General features: G+C 59.8%; 10 protein-coding genes across 10 annotated transcripts; 5 read left to right on the forward strand and 5 right to left on the reverse strand.

Moving 5' to 3' along the window:
* Window positions 1-747: 747 nt before the first annotated feature.
* PLICBS_000802 (uncharacterized protein) lies at window positions 748-2,067 on the forward strand (the record flags this gene model as incomplete). Its single annotated transcript, XM_018318161.2, has 1 exon — window positions 748-2,067. The coding sequence occupies one exon, from the start codon at window positions 748-750 to the stop codon at window positions 2,065-2,067; it is 1,320 nt and encodes a 439-aa protein (XP_018183686.2).
* A 764-nt stretch (window positions 2,068-2,831) lies between these two features.
* Window positions 2,832-3,551, reverse strand: PLICBS_000803 (uncharacterized protein; the record flags this gene model as incomplete). Its single annotated transcript, XM_018318160.2, has 1 exon — window positions 2,832-3,551. The coding sequence occupies one exon, from the start codon at window positions 3,549-3,551 to the stop codon at window positions 2,832-2,834; it is 720 nt and encodes a 239-aa protein (XP_018183685.2).
* A 963-nt stretch (window positions 3,552-4,514) lies between these two features.
* Window positions 4,515-5,294, forward strand: PLICBS_000804 (uncharacterized protein; the record flags this gene model as incomplete). The annotated part of the gene is made up of 1 exon (XM_018318159.2): window positions 4,515-5,294. One exon carries the CDS (start codon window positions 4,515-4,517, stop codon window positions 5,292-5,294), a length of 780 nt encoding a protein of 259 aa, XP_018183684.2.
* A 184-nt stretch (window positions 5,295-5,478) lies between these two features.
* On the reverse strand, window positions 5,479-7,098 carry PLICBS_000805 (uncharacterized protein; the record flags this gene model as incomplete). Its single annotated transcript, XM_018318158.2, has 1 exon — window positions 5,479-7,098. One exon carries the CDS (start codon window positions 7,096-7,098, stop codon window positions 5,479-5,481), a length of 1,620 nt encoding a protein of 539 aa, XP_018183683.1.
* A 1,057-nt stretch (window positions 7,099-8,155) lies between these two features.
* On the reverse strand, window positions 8,156-9,052 carry PLICBS_000806 (uncharacterized protein; the record flags this gene model as incomplete). The annotated part of the gene is made up of 1 exon (XM_018318157.2): window positions 8,156-9,052. The coding sequence occupies one exon, from the start codon at window positions 9,050-9,052 to the stop codon at window positions 8,156-8,158; it is 897 nt and encodes a 298-aa protein (XP_018183682.2).
* Window positions 9,053-10,252: 1,200 nt separating this feature from the next.
* Window positions 10,253-12,211, forward strand: PLICBS_000807 (RNA methyltransferase tRNA(m5U54)methyltransferase; the record flags this gene model as incomplete). Its single annotated transcript, XM_018318156.2, has 1 exon — window positions 10,253-12,211. One exon carries the CDS (start codon window positions 10,253-10,255, stop codon window positions 12,209-12,211), a length of 1,959 nt encoding a protein of 652 aa, XP_018183681.2.
* A 723-nt stretch (window positions 12,212-12,934) lies between these two features.
* On the reverse strand, window positions 12,935-14,054 carry PLICBS_000808 (uncharacterized protein; the record flags this gene model as incomplete). Its single annotated transcript, XM_065599667.1, has 4 exons — window positions 12,935-12,940; window positions 13,126-13,516; window positions 13,588-13,854; window positions 13,942-14,054. 4 exons carry the CDS (start codon window positions 14,052-14,054, stop codon window positions 12,935-12,937), a joined length of 777 nt encoding a protein of 258 aa, XP_065455739.1.
* Window positions 14,055-14,733: 679 nt separating this feature from the next.
* Window positions 14,734-15,321, reverse strand: PLICBS_000809 (uncharacterized protein; the record flags this gene model as incomplete). Its single annotated transcript, XM_018318155.2, has 1 exon — window positions 14,734-15,321. One exon carries the CDS (start codon window positions 15,319-15,321, stop codon window positions 14,734-14,736), a length of 588 nt encoding a protein of 195 aa, XP_018183680.2.
* A 952-nt stretch (window positions 15,322-16,273) lies between these two features.
* On the forward strand, window positions 16,274-16,702 carry PLICBS_000810 (uncharacterized protein; the record flags this gene model as incomplete). The annotated part of the gene is made up of 1 exon (XM_018318154.2): window positions 16,274-16,702. The coding sequence occupies one exon, from the start codon at window positions 16,274-16,276 to the stop codon at window positions 16,700-16,702; it is 429 nt and encodes a 142-aa protein (XP_018183679.2).
* Window positions 16,703-17,270: 568 nt separating this feature from the next.
* PLICBS_000811 (uncharacterized protein) lies at window positions 17,271-18,887 on the forward strand (the record flags this gene model as incomplete). Its single annotated transcript, XM_018318153.2, has 1 exon — window positions 17,271-18,887. The coding sequence occupies one exon, from the start codon at window positions 17,271-17,273 to the stop codon at window positions 18,885-18,887; it is 1,617 nt and encodes a 538-aa protein (XP_018183678.2).
* Between the last annotated feature and the right edge of the window lie 33 nt (window positions 18,888-18,920).

An 18,920-nucleotide genomic window follows, 5' to 3' on the forward strand; every position in this document is an offset into this window, starting at 1 on the left:
TGTCGCCCCCCTGGTGCAGTGCCAGGCAGCTCACTAAAACTCAACAATTGTTGAGGCCATCGAGCCAAAACGTGGGTGGGCCCCCTGCCTGCAATTGGGCGGCCCCGCCAATCCGGGAGCCCAGCGCCGGCCACCTGGGCTGCTCACATGCCACAGGCCACGGACCACGGGCGGCGCACCCCAGCGCTTCGTCCGCTGGCGGGTCCCTGCTGCCCCGGGGCCGCACCGCCTCGCAGCGCCAGTAGCGGCAGCGGCAGCGACACCGCGGCCCTGGAAGGCTCAGCGCAGGGCTGGTGGGCAGCACGGGCACTGGACACCTCCACTCACATTGAACGGCTCCAATTGGCGTCAACGACGCGGAATGACGTCCCCTCCGGCCTGGCCACCACCTCAGCCGAGCCGTTGCCCACCGCCTGCCCAATACTGCCATTCGGCACCCTGCAAGCCTCCACCACCGCGCCATCGTCATCCGCATCCACGGCCAACGTCTGGCCCCATCGCCGACTCACAGACCAACGTCCAAAGTCAACAAGCTCTTACCGCTCGCGCCTCAATTGGCCACCAACGCATCCCTCCGCTCGAGTCGTCACGTTCGCGCCCGTCACTCACCCATCCGCCAGTCGCGGCCTTGCTCCCAGCGACAGCCGCGCCTGCATGGCAGTGCGTCCCTTCGACTAAGGCCCTCCTCCTCGGCCACCTTTCGACTGCCGTCGGGATTCGTCCTCGGACGCGAGCCGATTCTTCGACATGGCCGACGACCTCGACTCCATCGTCAAGGGCGCGCCCGTCGCCGCCCCCGACATCAAGCCCGCGCCCGGCCCGACGCCCATCCAGCCCATCACGTCCAAGCAGGGCGACCCCCTCAACAGCGCGCCGAGCTCTCCCTCCATGGTCTACCTGAACCTTCTCATCCTCGAAGCTTCACTGCGGGCCCAATTCCTTGAGCTGCGCGCCCGCCGCCGCCACCACACCTTCTTCCTCGCCCTGCTCACTGCCTGGGTCGCTTTCTTCGGCTACAAGCTTTACTTTGCGCCCCGCGAGGACGGCAGGGGCGTGGGTGGCTCCATCTACTGGGCTGTCGAGGGTGCCCAGAGGGTCTGCTTCATGGGCGGCATCATCACTGCCATACTAGTCTGGGCAACGGGCATCTGGGACCGCGGAATCCGGTGGCCACGCCGCTGGTTCGCCATCTCCAATCGGGGCCTCCGCGGCTTCAACTGCAAGCTCGTCATCATACGGCGGCCCTGGTGGGCCGAGGCTCTTTCCACCATCGGCTTCTTCCTCACTTACGGACTCTTCTCGCACACGGCCTCTTCCTCGTACCGACATGTCGATCCGTCTCTGCTGCGCGAGACGGAAAGGGAGCTGCAGCTCTCCGCCGATACCCACCCGACCCTGGTCCTGCCGCACGAGGACGAGGAGCGGGGCGGCCACGAAGAGGACCTGGCCCCTGGCGGCGACTACGTCAAGCTTCTCCTGCTGGCCAAGCCATTCTCCCCGACTTTTCGCGAGAACTGGGAGCTATACCGGACCGAGTACTGGGAGAGGGAGAACGAGCGCCGAGCCATACTGCGCAGAAAGGTCAAAGAGCACGACCGCAAGGTGGCCAAGCAGTCGCACGGCTGGCTCTGGTGGCTTCCCTGGCAGCAAACGCAGCCCGTGGCGCGACCGCACAAGTCTCACCTTAGCCGAGCTTCGGTGAGCGAAAAGGCCCGCCGCCGCCGCAACAGTAGCAACGCGCGCCGACCGTCCATCAGCTCAGCGCGGGGCCAGACCCCATCATTCGAGGGTGTCGAGGAGCTGCAGATGAGCCGCCGGCCGAGCTCCGCATCGACCGGCTCGGACAAGCGCCGCAGAAAGCCCGGTTCCGTGTCCAAGGCCAAGCGGCCCGGCACCGAATCACGCTCTGTAACGCCCGAGATTCCGTCACCACTCACACGCGAGAGCACGCCGGCCGGTGGTGACGGCGCGGGCGACACTGGGAGGGTGCTGCGAAGCGCGGGAGCCAAGGCCAGGGACAAGGAAAAGGAGAAGGAGAAGGATAAAGAAAAGGGCGGCAGCGACTAGATAGCCCGTGCTCTGATTGCTGACAATAGAGGTCCGGTGGGCGTTTGAAGCGTTTCACGAGATATACGGTGTGCCGATTGAGCCTTAGGCCTGAAGCAAATGTTGACTTTTCGGAGCACATATCTTCGTTCCCGTTGTCTCGACAGGCTGTTCTTTGCCAATGCGGCTGTCTCGTCCGCTGCCTTGCTAGGCTGGCATGCTGGCAACCGGTGCGATTCGACCAATGGACTCCTTGTCTCGTTCGTTCGATTGCCTCTCGTCACGCGGCCGGGCGTCTCAGACACAAGCGCAAACTACCCCATGGCTAGCAGTGGTCAATTGAAGCGGTCACGGTCCCCAGATGGCGAGCGCGCACGTAGACACACGCACAGCTTGATCGCCAAGTGAGTCACTCACTGATGAGGGACTGGCCTTGCAGCTAGTGAATCAGTGAATCAGCATTCGCTGTGGGGGGCGGCTTGATCGCCCAACAGCTCGTTTAGGAAGCTGGGGTTGTATGGTGGGAGCGACAAGCGCTGGAGTGTTTGCACCCACCACATCATCGGACTTCCGTAACTGGCATTGACGTGCATGTATACCGCAAACGCGTGAGATTCCGGGAGACTTTACGAGCACATTGCCTGTTGCGGACGTCGTGTCTTAATAGTGATTGCCCTTCCGCGTTTGATCGTCGTTCATGGCCGCCAAACGACACCCTCTCCAACGTTACCCTCGCCCGTCCCAATGCCGGGATCACTGTTTTCACTTTGAAGAGCAAGTTGGTACTATTGCGGCCTTTGCCCGAGTATATTCCCCCTAAGCGTCTTGATCCTCAGCTCTGGGATATCGTCAAGTGGTATCTCCTCAGCGTCAAACGTGGTCACGAAGTCTTCGTGAATCTTGTCAAGCAACTCGGCAACGGTCTTGAATCCCAATGCCGGCGCATACGTGCCCAATATGTTCTTCCGCTCGTCCTCCGTCAGGTCCACCAGCTCAGCAGGTCTCCCAGGCTCCGACTCCCCCTCAAACACCAAGGTCAGCGTTTCCAACCCAATCAGCATCCTCAAACTGTCTATCATGTCCCACCCCTCGTGCTGCTCCACCCAGTACTTGACCTCAAAGGCCACGTGCTTGACGTCGGCCGGATCCAGCGTTGGAAAGGCATACGCCCAGAGCTCGTTGGCGTGGTCGATGCTCTCGCCGCGGTTGGCGGACCCGTAGTACAGCGTGTCGAGGCCCGACTGCATGTACGTGACGACGGAGGTGCGGTCCTCCTCGAAGAGGTCGTCGACGTACACCTCCTGGGCGATTTGCCGGGACGCGGCGCAGGTTTGCAGCAGTGGGGGCACGACGCGGCGGCGGAGGGCGCCGGTGGTGTTGTACCTGCTGAAGTCGAAGCAGAGCTGCACGATCTGGGGTGTGCGGAGGGCTTCTTCCCAAATCATGTACTGGATCTCGGGCGGGAGGCGGGCGAACAGGGGGAAACCACAGACATGCTCGGCCATCATGCGGGGCGCTGCAGCGCCGCGGAGGAGCACCTAGATGATTGCCGAGTTGTGGCTCAATAGAAGATGAGGGGCCAAGCATAAGAAAAAAGTCACGAACAGGCGATCAGAGCTCATTGAAAGACTCGAGAGTCTGGCCTGTCTGCTGGCGAGGTGCGGGGCGCTCCTCGGGGTAATGTTGGAGCGCAGCCATGTCATCAAGAGTCAGCTCATTAACCAACATGACTGCCGTGAACGAGTTGATAGTATTGGAGCTGCGTGTAAAGATTTATTGTCAGTGCCGATGCTAATCGAGCATGTGTCAAGTACAGTCAATTGGTTGAAGGTTGGTCCGCCCCAGGTTTCGATGCAGAGACTCAGCCAGTTGAGTTGTAGTGTCCACTGTCCACTGTCCAGGGGCTGTGTGGTGCTCTCGAACGGCAGGTCCGTCGCTTATTGTTTGGCGAAGAGCCAAGTCCAAAGTCGTCAAACTACCCGTTGCCATTTACGACTCGTTGAACCGGCATCCCACGTTCCGTATCATTCAATCCGCCCATTATTAGCTCCAGAAGACCTGTGCACTTTACCGGCACTAGCAGTGCAGGTTCCGCAACTCCGAGCCACCTTCCCGCGAGAGACTAGACGCCGCCCCTCTACAGTCCATCTTGCGGAGCCATAGGCGACTTTTAAGATCTCACCGCGTCGAGCTAGAGCCTCATGTGTCATACGAAAACGCATTCTTGTAGAGTCATACCAGCGCGTGCTCGAGCTTAGCAATTGTCAGAAATTGCGATACGCGAGAATCCTTTGAAGTGTCGAGCTTCCGACAATCTTGCTAGACTTTATAATAATACAGGGCCCAGAATCTCATACAAGGCGGCGAGAGTCACTGTAACTAGAGTGCAAGTCAAGGATCTTAAACTCATAGCTCCCCTCCAAGACACCAAAGCCATGGCCGCAACAACAACATCATCATCATCCCCAATGCCTCCCGCCGAGACAGCCCCCGCCGCGGCGACGACGCCCCTCCAGGCCTCGCACCTCGACACGCGCCTCGCCTCGCCCTCCCTCCCCATCGTCCTCCGCACCATCACCCCCGGCGACGCCGCCTCCATGTCCGCCCTCCTCTCCGCGCCCGAAAACGCCGCCGACCCCAACGCCCGGCCCCTCACCCCGGACCGCTGCGCCGCAAACATCGCCCGCCAGCGCGCCGACGCCTCCGTGCCCTCGGTGCTCGACCCCGCGGACCCCCGGCGCGTCCTGAGCGGGCCCTCGCGCGTCAACATGGCTGTCGTCCTGCTCTCGCCTCGCCAGGGCGGGACAACCTCCGCGGGACACGGCCAGGACGACGCACCGCTGCCCGACGGTGAGGCGACGGCGGCGGAGGAGGAGAGCGACGAGACCATGATCGGGCTCGGCGGCTACGGCGCCATCAAGAACTGGGTCCGCGACGGGAAGCCTCTCCGCGCCGGCGACGTCGGCGTCATGCTCGACCCGTCGCACCGCGGGCGGGGCTACGCCGCCGAGGCGATGCGCCTGGCCATCGACTGGGCGTTTACGCCCGTCAGCGCCGGCGGGCCGCAGCTCGACCTCGTCACCGTCACGACGCTCGCCGACAATGAGCCCATGGTGCGCCTCGCCGAGGACAAGCTCGGGCTCCGGGGCAGGGGCGTGCGCCGACCCGCCGAGCACGGTGAGCCCGCCGGCGAGCTGTACTACGAGCTTACGGCGGAGGAGTGGAAGCAGCTAAGACCGAGGGTGTGAGGAGGCCCGGTGTATCTTAATAAGACGTATATAATGATGTTTCATAGCGATGAGAAAACGAAATATGGACATGAGAATATGAAGAGAGACCAAAAAAGTAAAAGGCCATGGGGACGTCCGTACATCAACCCGATCCCCCCAGCCTGCCCCTGAACGCCTTCAACACCGCCCGAGCGCCATATCATCAGCGTCTGTTGTACTCCCAGATCAGAACAATCACGCTGTCCATTTCCTCGGCGCCCTCCGCCGCCGGCGTCGCGCCCCGTGCCCCCTTCTTCAGGTACGCCTGCCAGACATCCCCGTCCGAGGAGACGGCTGAGTCGAGCAATGCCCAGACATTGCGCCGCCCCGTCCACGAGAGGGCCACGCGCTGCACATCCTCCTTGTCGTCGATGACGAGCTGGCCCGTGACCTTGGGCCGGCGTCGCTCCTTCTCCTGCTCCTGCTCTTGCTCCTCCTGGTCGTCGTCTGTCTTCTGGTGGTGGTCCTTCTTATGCGGGTATTCGAGTCCGTCTGGATGCTCGCTGATGGAGACGCCGTTGACGAGCACCCAGTTGTCGTGGAAAAGGTATCGCTGCATGAAGCACGCGTCGCCGCACACATTTGTGACGAGGTGCGCCATCCCCACGTCGATCTTGTATCGTCTATGATAGTCGTGCAGCACGAGCGGTCGCGCTCCCGTCTCGTGGCCCGCGATGTAGAGCTCGGTCGGTTCGTCTCGCGGCGAGTACAATGACGGGATGATGTGCATGTCCATGGCCGCAGCCTTCTTCATGCACTTTTTCAGAATCTCGTCCCATCGCTTCGGCCGCACGGGGTCCTCGCCCGCGTCCCTCTCCAGACACGGCAGTCGCGGAATCCTGGACACAGCCTCTCGTGTCAGCATCAGGGCGCCGCCCCCTGAGGTCGTAATGGTGCCGCCGTTGTCGTCCGCTTCCTCGTGCCAGTCCGCCCGCTCACTGGGCAGCCCAACAACCAATTGGGCGTTGGAATCGTAGCTCGCTAGCCGCGATCGCAGGTAAGGCAGGCTAGGGAAGAAGACGGAGTCCTCGATGACGCCGTACCAGCGCTTCCGCTGTCCGCTGGCCGCCAGTGTAGCGCTGTAAGTCTTGAGGATGCGCACCAGCTCGTAGTATCGTCTCGCCATGCTCATCGGCACGTCTGTTGACATGACATAGGCGTCGATGCCCGCGGCGTGTAGCTTTTCGTCCACCTCGCGGAGCTTCTTGTCCGCAAGCTGGTCCATCATGAGTACAAGCCCGGCTCCGTTGCTCGACTTCTTGCCCTTGGTCAGCCATCGCTGCCACGCCCGCACCATTGCCCAGTCTCCCGCCTTGATTCGATCGTAGCTAGTCGAGATGCCAAACAAAAACTCGGAAGAGTCTGCAAACTCATGGCCCTCCCCGATGCGGACAGGCAGCGCCAGCTTCTTGGAGGCGTGCAAGTCCTCACTGTATGGCTCCTGCAGATTAATAATCTTTTGCGAGCGCGCCGAGTCAAAGTTGAGATGAACGTCTGTGACAGGGCCGCTCTCCTCTCCGGCGGAGGTTGAGGGCTGCACCCTCCACGCCTGCCATTTCGTCAGGTTTGTGAGGCCGTATAGGTCGACTAGTCTCTCGAGGTACTCCTCCTCGGCCGATATCTCTCCGACCACGTTGTTGTATTTGACGTCGACGAGAAATGCTCGAGAGTGGCCCTGCTGCCAGTAGCGCGCCGCCTGAACACACAAGACAACCAGCAGGCCGACGATCATAACACTGCTGAACCGCACATTCAGAGCGGGCAGGCCCTTGGCGAGAAGCATGGCGGCCACCGGGGCAGCGCCGTAGTGCGCGCTTTAGAAAAGACCTCGAATACTGTCGAACTGCAGACAGATGGAACTGAACTGACGCGACCAAGGCGTCCGAAGAAGGGAGGAAGAGGAAAAGAGAGGGAAGAAAAAAGAGTGTTTCAAACACGGCCGGCCATGGTGGACGTGAGGCGAGGCTCACACACGACACATTCCTCAGAACCGGACGAGCATCAGCGGGCTGCGAAACCCCGGGGAAAATTGAGTGGAACGGCGGCGAGGGCTTTTTACATGAGAACGGCACAGCGACATGGGAGACTGGCACGACGTCGAGATCGCCGTCTCATCGTGTGGGCAGCAAGCTGGATGGGCTTTCAACGCAACCATGGCCGACCGGGGTTCGGTTCTGGAGGAGGCTGATCAGTAGTCGAAACTGGCAAACCAGAGACTTGAAACCGACATTGTGGGTGGGACGCAAGGGACGGCAACCGCTGGATAAGAAGATCCCTGCTAACGGCCTGCCACGCACCCCTGACAAGGGCGGCGGTTGATCTATTTGACTCCTTCCCACCAGGGTAGAAAATCAACCGAGCTACGGCTGGTCTGCCGGCCACTAACACCACGCGATACCAGTCGTTTCAAGTAGCCCGGCGTCGCAGAGTTGCAGCCAGCGACGCAACTGGCAGCCCAGTCCAGTCGTTCGCTCATCCCGTCCGGCGCCCGCGCGGGGTGAAGGAGGAGGTTGCAGAATGCGCATGACCGCCATGCCCCGGGTCTGCAAATCCATGGTGATCATTTTTGTTTCCTTCTGTGCCGCCGCAGGCTCTCAGTTGTCCCGTGTTATTACTTGTATCACGCCATGGTGGGACAGGCGTGCGCTAAAGGGAGCGACGCTGACCCCGTCGCCGACACCCTATCAGACCCGCACGCTTTCTTCGCTCTTCGACAATGATATGGAAGCCGTCCGAAAAGTAAGCCTGGGCGACCCTGCACCCTCTCGTCAAATTTGTCTAGCAGGGATCAGGGAGCGCCAAGGAAGCTCAGCGGCACCAGCCGTTCTTTCGTCATTTCTTCAATTTTGTTGCTGACGTCCCTTGCCGTTGCCCACTGGCTGTTGAGCCTCATGTGCTTCGTCTCCGCAGACGAGAGCTTTGGCCAAACCTGGCGGGGCTGGTGCCGGGGGAGAGGCGGGTGGAGGGGCAGGAGGAGCAGGAGGCGGCGGCGTCGATGAGGTTTGGTCGCCATCCGATTTGGTTGAACGCGAGTTGTAATTGACTGGCAGATTGGCGGCGACGACGGCCTTGGCTTCTCGGAAGCGATCAAAGCACTCTGCCAAAACTTGGTCCGTCGTCATGTTCGCCGGGACAATGGCCGAGTCTAGAAGCTCCTTGATGTGGTCTTCGATCTCTTCAAACTGTATCATGTCAAAGCGGAATCGGTCGGGTAAGCCGCCGTTGTGCAGGAGGGCAATGAGACCGGCGATGACTGTATTGACCGCGCCCAGCACAGTAATCGGAATGCCGCTATGCAAGTTCATTGCTCCGAGCGACGTCACGGACGCGCCAATCAGCAGCTGGAGTACCATCAGGGCCGCCTGGGCAATGAACGAGGCATGGTACAGTAAGAAGTACTTGTTGCGCTCTTGGACGACATCCCGGTAGAGGCCCTGGGGCATGTTGGCGGCGGGGAACCAGGCTCGACCTGGACGGACGGGCTTATGACTCTCCGCATCCTGAACGCCGCCAATGCCGTTTGCGATGATGTTCCACTCGGCTGGAGTAAGAAACCGATGGCGAGGCACCTTGTTGTGGCCGCCGTGAGGCTGATAGTTGCCTGTAGGGCTCTGCGGCTGGGGCTGCTGGGGTTTTGGCGTATCCTCGCCGGATCCATGTCCCTTTGGTGAGCTGGGCTTCTCGCTTGCCAGGGGAATTGGCGGCAGCACGGGCATGTCGCCGGACCGTTTCGACATGGCGAATTGCGATAGGTGCTCGAAGGATGATGGACAGTATGCTACTTGCAGTTTCTCCAGGGGTCAGGGATTTATGTGGCAGAATTAAGGATGAAGATAGGGCTGTCGATGAATCTGAATGAAGCGAGGGGGAGACTGGAAAGGAGAGACACTGCATCGTGTCGACCTGCGCGAGGCGCGTGAAGGCGAGAAGTGGCTGCCCGTGAGTCGCAAGCGTCCATGGAAAGAGCGTTGAAGATTGTTCCGCTGTTGCGAGGCAGTCGCCTTCCCTGACTGTCACTTGGCCCTGGGTGAGGAAGGTGCAACGGTGTAAACCCACTGCCCTCACAAGGTTCCTAATACGTAGTCTCGACTCTCATGCCAGCAGGTACTGAACCCATTCCCCAGGACGCACAAATTCAGCCAGCTACTTCGAGCAGACGCCTTGGTGGGGACTCCGCCATATCAGAGCTGGGCGTGCACGGGCATTGAAATTGCTGTCGAAAGGCCCCGTCGCCGCCCACTTTGCGTTCGTATATCGGAAACGTGTCGTGTAAGCGGTGTTGCTCCCTTGCAGAAGAGGGTCTTGCGGGCGCAAGTCTAGACTCTGGCGAGAATGATGGTCGAACAGCGGACTGTTTGCGCAATACAGGCTCTGGGCACCCTAGGTATGCTTCTCACCCGTCCATCTGGCTTAGTAGTAGAAGTGTAAGTCTCCATGATTGCCCTCCTGTGTTTAACCACGTACGTACTTCCGCAATGCAGCTCCGGGGCTTCACAGGGCTGACTGAGCTTCCGAGCTACTGAAGCAGGCCCCGTACCTTGTGGAATGTGGGGCCAAAACACTGAGTCCTGGCGCCATCAGCTGTCTCAACCCGCTGCCACGGCGCTGGGGCAGCTCCATGTTCTGCCAACAAGGGCCCAAGAGCCAGGCATCGGGTGGAGGGGCACCACCTGGTGCTTGACCGCTTTCGCGGGCTGGCGGCAGAATTTCAAAATTTGGAACCAACTTCATCCAACTTGCGACCCAGGTTGAAATCAGCTCTCCCGTCGTCAGGCCCCTCGCCCGCGCCAATTGCCTGCATGTGGTCGGCTATTTCTATCCGCCGTCTGATTCACTATACCTCGAGCCTCCGACCGGGCCTGGTCCGCCAATTGCGCCTTCCGACGTCGTTCCCGACCAATTCAACCGGTGCTTTGCGATTCTCGACTGCGACACCCATGGCGGACGACGCGCCAGATGCCGGCCTCGTCGAGCGAGATGGCAAGCAGTACAGACCGATAAAAGAAGGAAAGGCGACTATTCTGGTGCCCCACGATCCGAAATCCAAAAAGACTGTCACCGAGGAGCAGCAAGTCTTTTACAATCCCATCCAACAGTACAACCGCGACCTGTCGACTCTTGCGATCAAGGTCTATGGAGAATGGACCTTGGAGAAGCGCCTGAAGAAGTTGCAGTCGAGAAATGCAGACAAGCAGAGCAAAGGGAAGAAGAGGAAGCGCGGCGACGAAGAGCCCGCCCCGGAGGCCGAGACGGAACCCAAGGAACCGTCAGCAACAGAAGCCACCGAAGCGCCCAACTTTCCCAAGCCAACCTTCAAGATCCTTGACGCTCTTTCGGCCTCGGGCCTTCGTGCCATGCGCTACGCCCACGAACTTCCATTCATCACATCGGTCACGGCAAACGACCTCTCCGAGTCGGCTGCCAAGTCGATTCAAGTCAATGTTGACCACAACGGCCTGCAAGACATCATCACTGTGACGAACCAGGATGCCCTCGCTCTCATGTATCGCGCGATCGCCGATGATCTGTCGAAACGCGACCGCAATGGCAACCCCGGTAAAGCGCACAAGTTTGATGTCATCGACCTCGACCCCTACGGCACGGCCGCTCCATTCTTCGACGCCGCAATCCAATCTGTGCGCGATGATGGAGGGCTCCTGTGCATCACGTGCACTGACAGTGCCGTGTGGGCAGGGCACAGCTATTGTGAAAAGACGTATGCGCTGTACGGGGGCATCCCTCTCAAGGGGATGCACACCCATGAGGCCGCTCTGCGACTGATCCTGCACGCGGTGGCCTCTTCCGGCTCCAAATACGGCCTGAGCATCGAGCCCATGCTTTCGCTGTCTATAGACTTTTACACCAAAGTTTTCGTCAAAGTCACCAGGTCGCCGCACAAGGTCAAGTTCTTGGGTGCCAACACCATGTTGGTCTATAGCTGCGATCAAGGCTGTGGCTCATGGGAGACCCAGCCCGTCCTTCGGAGCAAGCCGGCGCCGAACAAGAAGGGAGACGGTTTCTTCTTCAAGCACGGCATGGCATTGGGCCCGACGGCTGACCGCTTCTGCCGCTACTGCGGGTTCAAGATGCACCTGGCCGGGCCCATGTACGCGGGACACATCCACAACCAAGAGTTTATTCAGCGCATCCTCGACGAGATACCCAAAGCACCTACCGATGTCTACAAGACCCTGCCGCGGCTGGAGGGCATGCTGCGCACCGCGCAGGAGGAATACCTCCCCGGCCCGGAGCCCCAAGAAGGGGTCGACTGCACCGAGGCTGCGCTCGCCACACCCGATCACACGCCTTTCTTTGTGATTCCGGGCAAAGTGTCCAGCATAATTTCCAGCACCACTCCCAACGACGACATGTTCCGTGGGGCCCTCTTGCATCTCGGATATCAGGTTGGTCGGAGCCACTGCCGCCCAGGGGCCATTAAGACGGACGCCCCGTGGTCGACGATATGGTGGATCATGACGGAGTGGATCAGGCAAAAGTCTCCAGTCAAGACCTCAAAGTACAAGCCGTCCATGGCGGCATGGAAGATTCTGCACGATGCCGGAATCGTCGGACATGAGTCCGATTCTCCCAGCAAGGATGAACAGGCGGACGGCGACGACCACAAGATGGAGGGTATTGAGGAGCAGCCCGCGAAGCCGAAGGCAGAAGAACCGGCCGAACATGGCAATGGTGAGGCTGCACCTGGAGCGAGTGAGGCTCCCAAGTCAGAAGAAGCAGAGACGCCGCTACCGAGTGAAGACGAACTGCGCAAGACGCTGGTGTTCAACGACGCGCTGGCGAGGCTGGGCCGCACCAAGCTTGGACAGCGTTATGTGCGCTACCAGATGAATCCTTCGACGAACTGGGGCCCTATGACGAGAGCCAAGGGCAACTGAGATAGCTCATGGTACGATGTGATGGGTCGCAGTAGGGCCACGGCAAGGGCACGGATTATACCGAGGGTGCGGCTGTTTGTATAGCATCATGGGAGGTGGCCATTCTCCAGCGTCATTTACTGCCCAGCAAATACATTTTCATACATCAAGTCCATCCCGTGCAGCGAGGTAGGCACTGGTAAGTCGTGTAAGCCATAACGAGGTTGGGACTTGGATGGCTTCTGAAGCTTCATGTTGGGTGCTGCGCAATGAACTTTTGTCCCTGCCTTGGCGTGCTGCGCATCTATTTGTGACAACTTTTCCTTCGTAAGGTCACGAAGTCCTGTCATGAGAGCCGAGTTGTGCGTATTTGTCAGTGCAATAAAGAGTAGTGCTATCTGTAGAGCCAACTTTTGCTAGTTGTAGAGCCCATACGAGCAAGGGCAGCGACAGCAACGACAGCAACGACAGCAACGACAGCAACGACAGCAACGACAGCAACGACAGCAACGACAGCAACGAAAGCAACGAAAGCAACGAAAGCAACGAAAGCAACGAAAGCAACGAAAGCAACGAAAGCAACGAAAGCAACGAAAGCAACGAAAGCAACGAAAGCAACGAAAGCAACATGCAGAGCGCCGCTGCTGTCCCATGTCTGTGCTGGTACATGTAGGCAGAAAAAAAATTCACCAGGGCAGCATGGGGGTAGGGCGCGGCCGAGAAAAAAAAACATGTAGGAGGGCTCTACAACTAGCAAAAGTTAGCTTTACGAATAGCACTCCTCATAATAAAACCATCAAGGCCAACGCCCATGCGCCAGTTGCCCAAGAATATATTCCAAGTGCCCATGCACCACTCGTACTTTCGAACAAGCCCCTCGTAAACCCCAACGTCTCATTCCACAGCGGCGTGTCATTATGACTCGGCAGTAACACATCCGACCTATTCCCATCCAGCTTCCCCTCGAAACTAATCGTGATGGGCCCTCCAATGTACGAGCTATTCTTCCCCTCCTCACTCATGCTCTTCAGGAGAGCCACGGCCTTAATCTCCATCGAGGCTGAACTGCCATCGAACCGTCCAGTGACGGCGGGGTAGGTCTTGGCCTTGACTAGATCCCTTGACAAAGGGTCGAGCAGCGAGCCCACGTAGGCCGTCGCCACGGAGGAGCTGCACGTGGTGTAGTTGAAGCCAATGAGCTGCGGCTGGGAAGCGTTGCGGGCCCCGGTGAAGGAGTACGAGGCATTGCCAATGTGAGAGGTTGTGAGCTTCCATGACGGGGGACTTCGGTCGTTGTCCAGGACAGGAACGTCGACCGTGTTCAGCCTGCGATAGGCCATGCCATTGTCAGCACGAGTACAAAACAGAAAGAGAAAACGGCGCCACCCAGGTCATACCAGGACACAGAGTCAATGTACTGAATCTGCTCGAGCGGGAGATAGCCCGCCTCCGCGGGCGGGCTCTCGCCGAGACTCTCATCCCAGAAGGCGAGCGAAAACGTAAAGTCGTTTTGCTGCTCAATGTAGCGGTTCGACTTAACGACTGCCAGCAGCGCCTTTTCAAGCGTGAACTCGACCGGCCGCCCAGCAGTCGCGCAGCTGCGTCCGTTTACGTCCTCGATGTCGCGCGGCTCGATGCGCACTTTGGTGGTTCCGTTGTAGTAGCTGGGTCCCAAACGTATAAGCACTTGACTTGCTGGTCTTCCTGCGTTGGGAGAAATAGCAGACGGCAGTATAGGGGAAAAAACGCACGATCCGGTCCAGCGGTAGAGGTAATATTCGAGGCTGGTGATGTTGGTTGGGCGGAGGTTGGAGAGGGGATCGCGCGCTGCTGCCGCGGGCAGTACTTGCAGCCCCCCGACCATCATCAGCGTCCAGGTCGTGAAACACCGAAGGGCCAGCATTGCCCAGACTGCGAAACCGCAACAGAGTAATGTGTGCGTCTAGCAGCCTACTTTCTTATGCCCAAGGTTCTCACTTGCGAGGCATGCCGAAGGCCGTGGGCGCGATCCGAGGTCACGTCTTGCCGCTGGCAATATACTGCCGAAAATCGGAAGGGCATTACGCCGGTTTATTTGACGCCCTACCGATACGTCCTGACAAGGCGCTCAATTCACCTTGGGGTCAATACTTGGCCTCGCTTAATTAATAGCTTGTTCTCTTGAGTGAGCTCTCGTGAGAGTCGAGGCCCGGCGACTCATATTATTAGCTCGCCTCGCTAGCTCACGTTTGTGTTAGCGGCGCGGACGCAACTCGCGGTCATCTAACAACGCAAGGCATCGCTACAATGGCCCTTTGGGTGACGGGACAGGCACGCTGGTTTGCTGCCTCTTGCCATTGATGGTGTCACTCCTATTAGCCTGCCACTAGCCCCTATCTACCCAAACGACACGGTGAGCATTTAAGCTTACTGCCTCGTGGAGGAGGGAAGCATGGGCGCTAATTGTGGTTTGACTTGCCCGTCATGAGCCGCTTCAATTCATTTCGCAATGTACAAAAGAGAGGCTATCGCTTGTGATTCATGTTGGCTGTCCGCCCTCACACTCATGCCCTTTTGAACGCGTTCGGGTAATCCATAACCAATCCGTCATCGTCGACGACCAGCTCGGCGCTATACCCATTCGTCAGGTTCTCGTAGCGGTACAGCTTAGCCTCAAGACATGTGTATTGCTGATCGATTGGGAGGGGCTGTAGCGACGGCACCGGAATGTACGCAACGCTGATGGCCTGGGTCGCACCCTCTTGAAGCCTGAGACGTCGGATGGGCAGCGTATTGGTGAAGGGCGTGGCCGCAATGTCAATGTCGATGCAGCCGTCGAGGGAAGGCACCGGCCCTCCTGGGCTTGACCAGTGGCCGTGTCCATCATGCGTGAGCTTGAGGACGTGTGAGCTTCCTGTCTCGCGGACCTCGAAGCCTCGCACCAGCCAATCTGCGCTGATGTTGATGCGATAGAATATGCCATACGGGTTGTTGCCTCGCGATCCAACCACGGTTCCCTGGGCGAGGAAGCCTTCGGCTGTTGTCTGGATGTGGAAGTGCTCGGCTCCGAAGGCATGCAACGGCGCCCATCGCACGATGCGGTTCATTCCGTTGGCCTTGTCGGGCGGCGACGTCTTCGGCTCGGTGTTCATTTCATGAGTGCTAGGAGGTGAGGAGTCTATGGCAGTGCAGCGACTTCGAACGTCAATTTGACTGGAAACGAGGCCGTTGGACGATTGCGCGCCTTGGGCAGTTAAATGCATATGTATCTTCTCTTACACAGTGAGTTGCGAGCAGCGTGGGATAATATTACGCCGCATGCACATGTACCAACTGCTCGACCCAGCTTTAGGACAAGGTATGAGGATGTTCCCAAGGAACATGTCGGCTGATCTTCACGCGCTGCAATCGCTCCTTGTCTTATCCCTGTCGCTCCGGTCTTGTTAGGTTGAGTGGTCCGCGAACCAAGGGCGAGCGGGGGAGAGACAAACGCCCTGCGACTTACATGTCGCGCGCCACGACCCGCCCATGACGTCTGGTCGCAGCCGCAAAAGACGACATGGTCCGCGACGGCCAAAGAAAAGTATTAATCCTCGATGGTATACGCTGGCTTGGATTCCGTCCCCGTGCATTTGTACTTGGACTCTCGTAGCAACAGGGTCATGTCTCTGTCGCTTGCGATTGGAATGACAGAAGAGGTGCGATCTCACGCCGTGACTCGTGAATACCTCTAGGGCTGCAGTGCGATTTATTCTCTTTTGGTCGATTCGCACGTCTCTCTCCCTACAAGCTCGAGACTGGAGATGATGCCCATTGCAGTCATTAACACAGCCTCGGAGCCTTCACCGGCCCTGTCGGTTCCGTCACACGGGCATGGCCTCAATTGGTTCGTCGCCTTGCGAGAACCAAACAAGGCAGCGTGCTGGCAGCATGCGCAACGTTGAACGTCAAAGGCGACCCCGCCAACTTCGACGACCCGGCAAGTACTTTGCACATCGACCCTCAATTTGATCTGAACTACGTTTCGTATGTCGAATCAATGCACCAAACTGAACCAAGAGATAATCATTAGCCCGTCAAAGGCAGCGCTGCATTCATGTTCCCATGGCCACTTTTGAGCGCTTTCCCCTCCTCCCGCTCGAGCTCCGCCAACGAGTCTGGGAATTGACCGTCGAGCTACGGGTCGTAGAGGTGCGCTTCAAGATGGACTACGACGACAGCCCCGACGGCAAACCAAAGGTCCTGCACGTAACCTCATCGACGCCTGTGCCGGCAACGCTGCACGCCTGCCGCGAGGCGCGTACCCACGGGCTGAGCATGTACCAGCGCGCCTTCACCATTGGGGCGGAGCCGCGCTACGTCTGGGTCAACTATGAGATGGACACCATCTCCGTGGGGGACACGAGCCTAAGCCTCATCGACGCCGAGAAGCTGCTCATACGCCGTCTCAGGACTGAGACGGCGGGCATTGGGGTCTTTGAGACGCATACGCAGGGGGACGGAATGAGTGCCTCGTTTATGCGAATCGGATGAGGAGGCGTCTTGTGGGGGCTCCATTTACACCTTGCGGATTCACGCAGCGTACACGGGGTTTCGGCTCTAGAGTCTAGACAAATCTGGTGGCAATATAAGAGATTGCGGTATACCTAGAGAAGCGGATTTCCCCGCCGTCAGCTTCCGCCATGCGCTGGCCTCTGGATCAAAATGCGTAGATAAGCAAAGGCGGCACTTAATACGCACAGCGCTCGTGAATCGATGAAAGAGGCATATGCCGCGCTATGGCGTGCTTTTTGCGCAGGCCGCCGGGACTACGACAGACCACCAAGTCCCACCCGCTCGCTATTCTGGGGCGGCGGAGTTTGAATCTCATGCCTTGCATGAAAACGGGATGCTGACGCTGACCAAGAACCGCACATCATTTCTACAAGTCGACTCTGGGCACGCGCGTGTGCTGTCTGTCATACGAAGCTGTCGCCGGCCGTGACTCAATCGCGGGCCCGATATCTGCGGCTTTTTTTCCCTTCCCTTTTCAACTCCTTCTTTCTTCATTTCTTTCTTGATACAGCTGTCATCGCACACCTGATTGCGATTGAATTCCGTCATGAGCTCGCAGCTGGATCACGGCCCGCGGCCAACCACGGCGCAAGACGTGCGCGTGCAGGACGGCAACCTCGTGTGGACGAGCCCCGCCAACAGAGGCGACGGCGCACAGCGGCAGGTCCGCCTCGACGAGGTTCTCTTCACACTGCCCGCCGCCGACGCGCACGCGGGCTCCATCATCGTGTGCCTCAAGGAACATGACGGCGCCGAGAAGCAGACGCCGCCCCAGCCGCCGTTCCAGCTCGTGGCCCTGCGCACCGACGAAGCCCTCCCCGACCAGCTCCTTGGCGACGGGCGCGGACGCATCGACAGACTTCCAGACTATCTCCGCAGCTCCGACGCCAACGAGGTGCACGTGGTCGTGTCGACGGGCTCTGGGCTGGGCCTCGCGGCCGCGTTCTGGGAGGAGGTGCTGCGTCTTGTCTTTGCCCTCGTGGGGGAGGCGCTCGGGGAGGAGGACAAGGAGGCGGCACGGCCGAGCGACGTGGTAGTTACGGAAGATGCGCATAGCGTGAGGCGCTTCGCCCGCGCGCTGGGCGAGAGACGGCGAGGAGGCGACGGTTCGGCCAAGTCGGCGACGGTCATCCTGCTCAGCGGCGACGGCGGCGTGGTCGACATGCTCAACGGCGGCAGCAGCCGTGATGGCAGCAGCAACGACAGCAGCAGCAACGACAGCAGCTCCCCTGCCGCTCCCATCGTCGCCCTCCTCCCCCTCGGCACCGGCAACGCCCTCTTCCACTCCCTCCACAAGCCCGTCGCCTCCTCTTCCTCCTCTCCGTCCGCCGGGTCCGGACCCTCGCCCTTGGTCCTCGCCCTGCGCACGCTCTTCCTCGGCGCACCCGCCTCCCTACCCGCCTTCCGCGCCTCCTTTTCCCCCGGCGCGCACGTCGTCTCGTACGTGCCCACCAAGGCTGACGGCAAGGGGGGCTCGATGCTGACCGCCGGCGGCGACGACGCCGACCTCGCGAGAAAGGACGCCGCCGTCGAGTCCCTGTACGGCGCCATCGTCGCCAGCTACGGCTTCCACGCCAGCATCGTCCACGAGAGCGACACGCCCGAGTACCGCGTCCACGGCAGCAAGCGCTTCGGCATGGTGGCGCAGGACCTCTTGCGCGAGTCGCACCCCTACCGCGCGCGCCTCTCCGTCCGCCGGCCCAAGCCCCTATCCGCCTCTGACGCACCACCACCGCAGCAGCAGCAGCAGCCGCTCGAGGACTTTTCCTCCGCCACGCACGCCTACATCCTCGCCACCCTCGTCTCCAACCTCGAGCGCACCTTCACCATCTCGCCCGCCAGCGCGCCCCTCGACAACCGCCTCCGACTCGTGCACTTTGGCGCCGTGGGCGGCCAGCGCACCATGGAGGTCATGATGAAGGCCTACGACGGGGGCGCGCACGTCGGCATGGCGTGGGAAGACGGCGACGGCCCCCAGAGAGTCGCGTACGAGGAGGTGGACGAGCTGCGCGTCGAGGTGCACGAGGACGACGCCCGGTGGCGCAAGTTTTGCGTCGACGGCACCATCGTCGAGGTGCCGAGGGGTGGGCACATGGTTGTGGAAAAGGCGAGGGCTGGACTGCTCCGCGTCCTGGTTGATCCGCGCGTGCTGCCTCGACGATGAGAGAGGGGGGAGGAAGGGTTGGGCTGCATGGTG

This window comes from Purpureocillium lilacinum (assembly GCF_023168085.1).
Source record: "Purpureocillium lilacinum CBS 284.36 DNA, scaffold_1, whole genome shotgun sequence".
Taxonomy (NCBI): Eukaryota; Fungi; Ascomycota; class Sordariomycetes; order Hypocreales; family Ophiocordycipitaceae; genus Purpureocillium; species Purpureocillium lilacinum.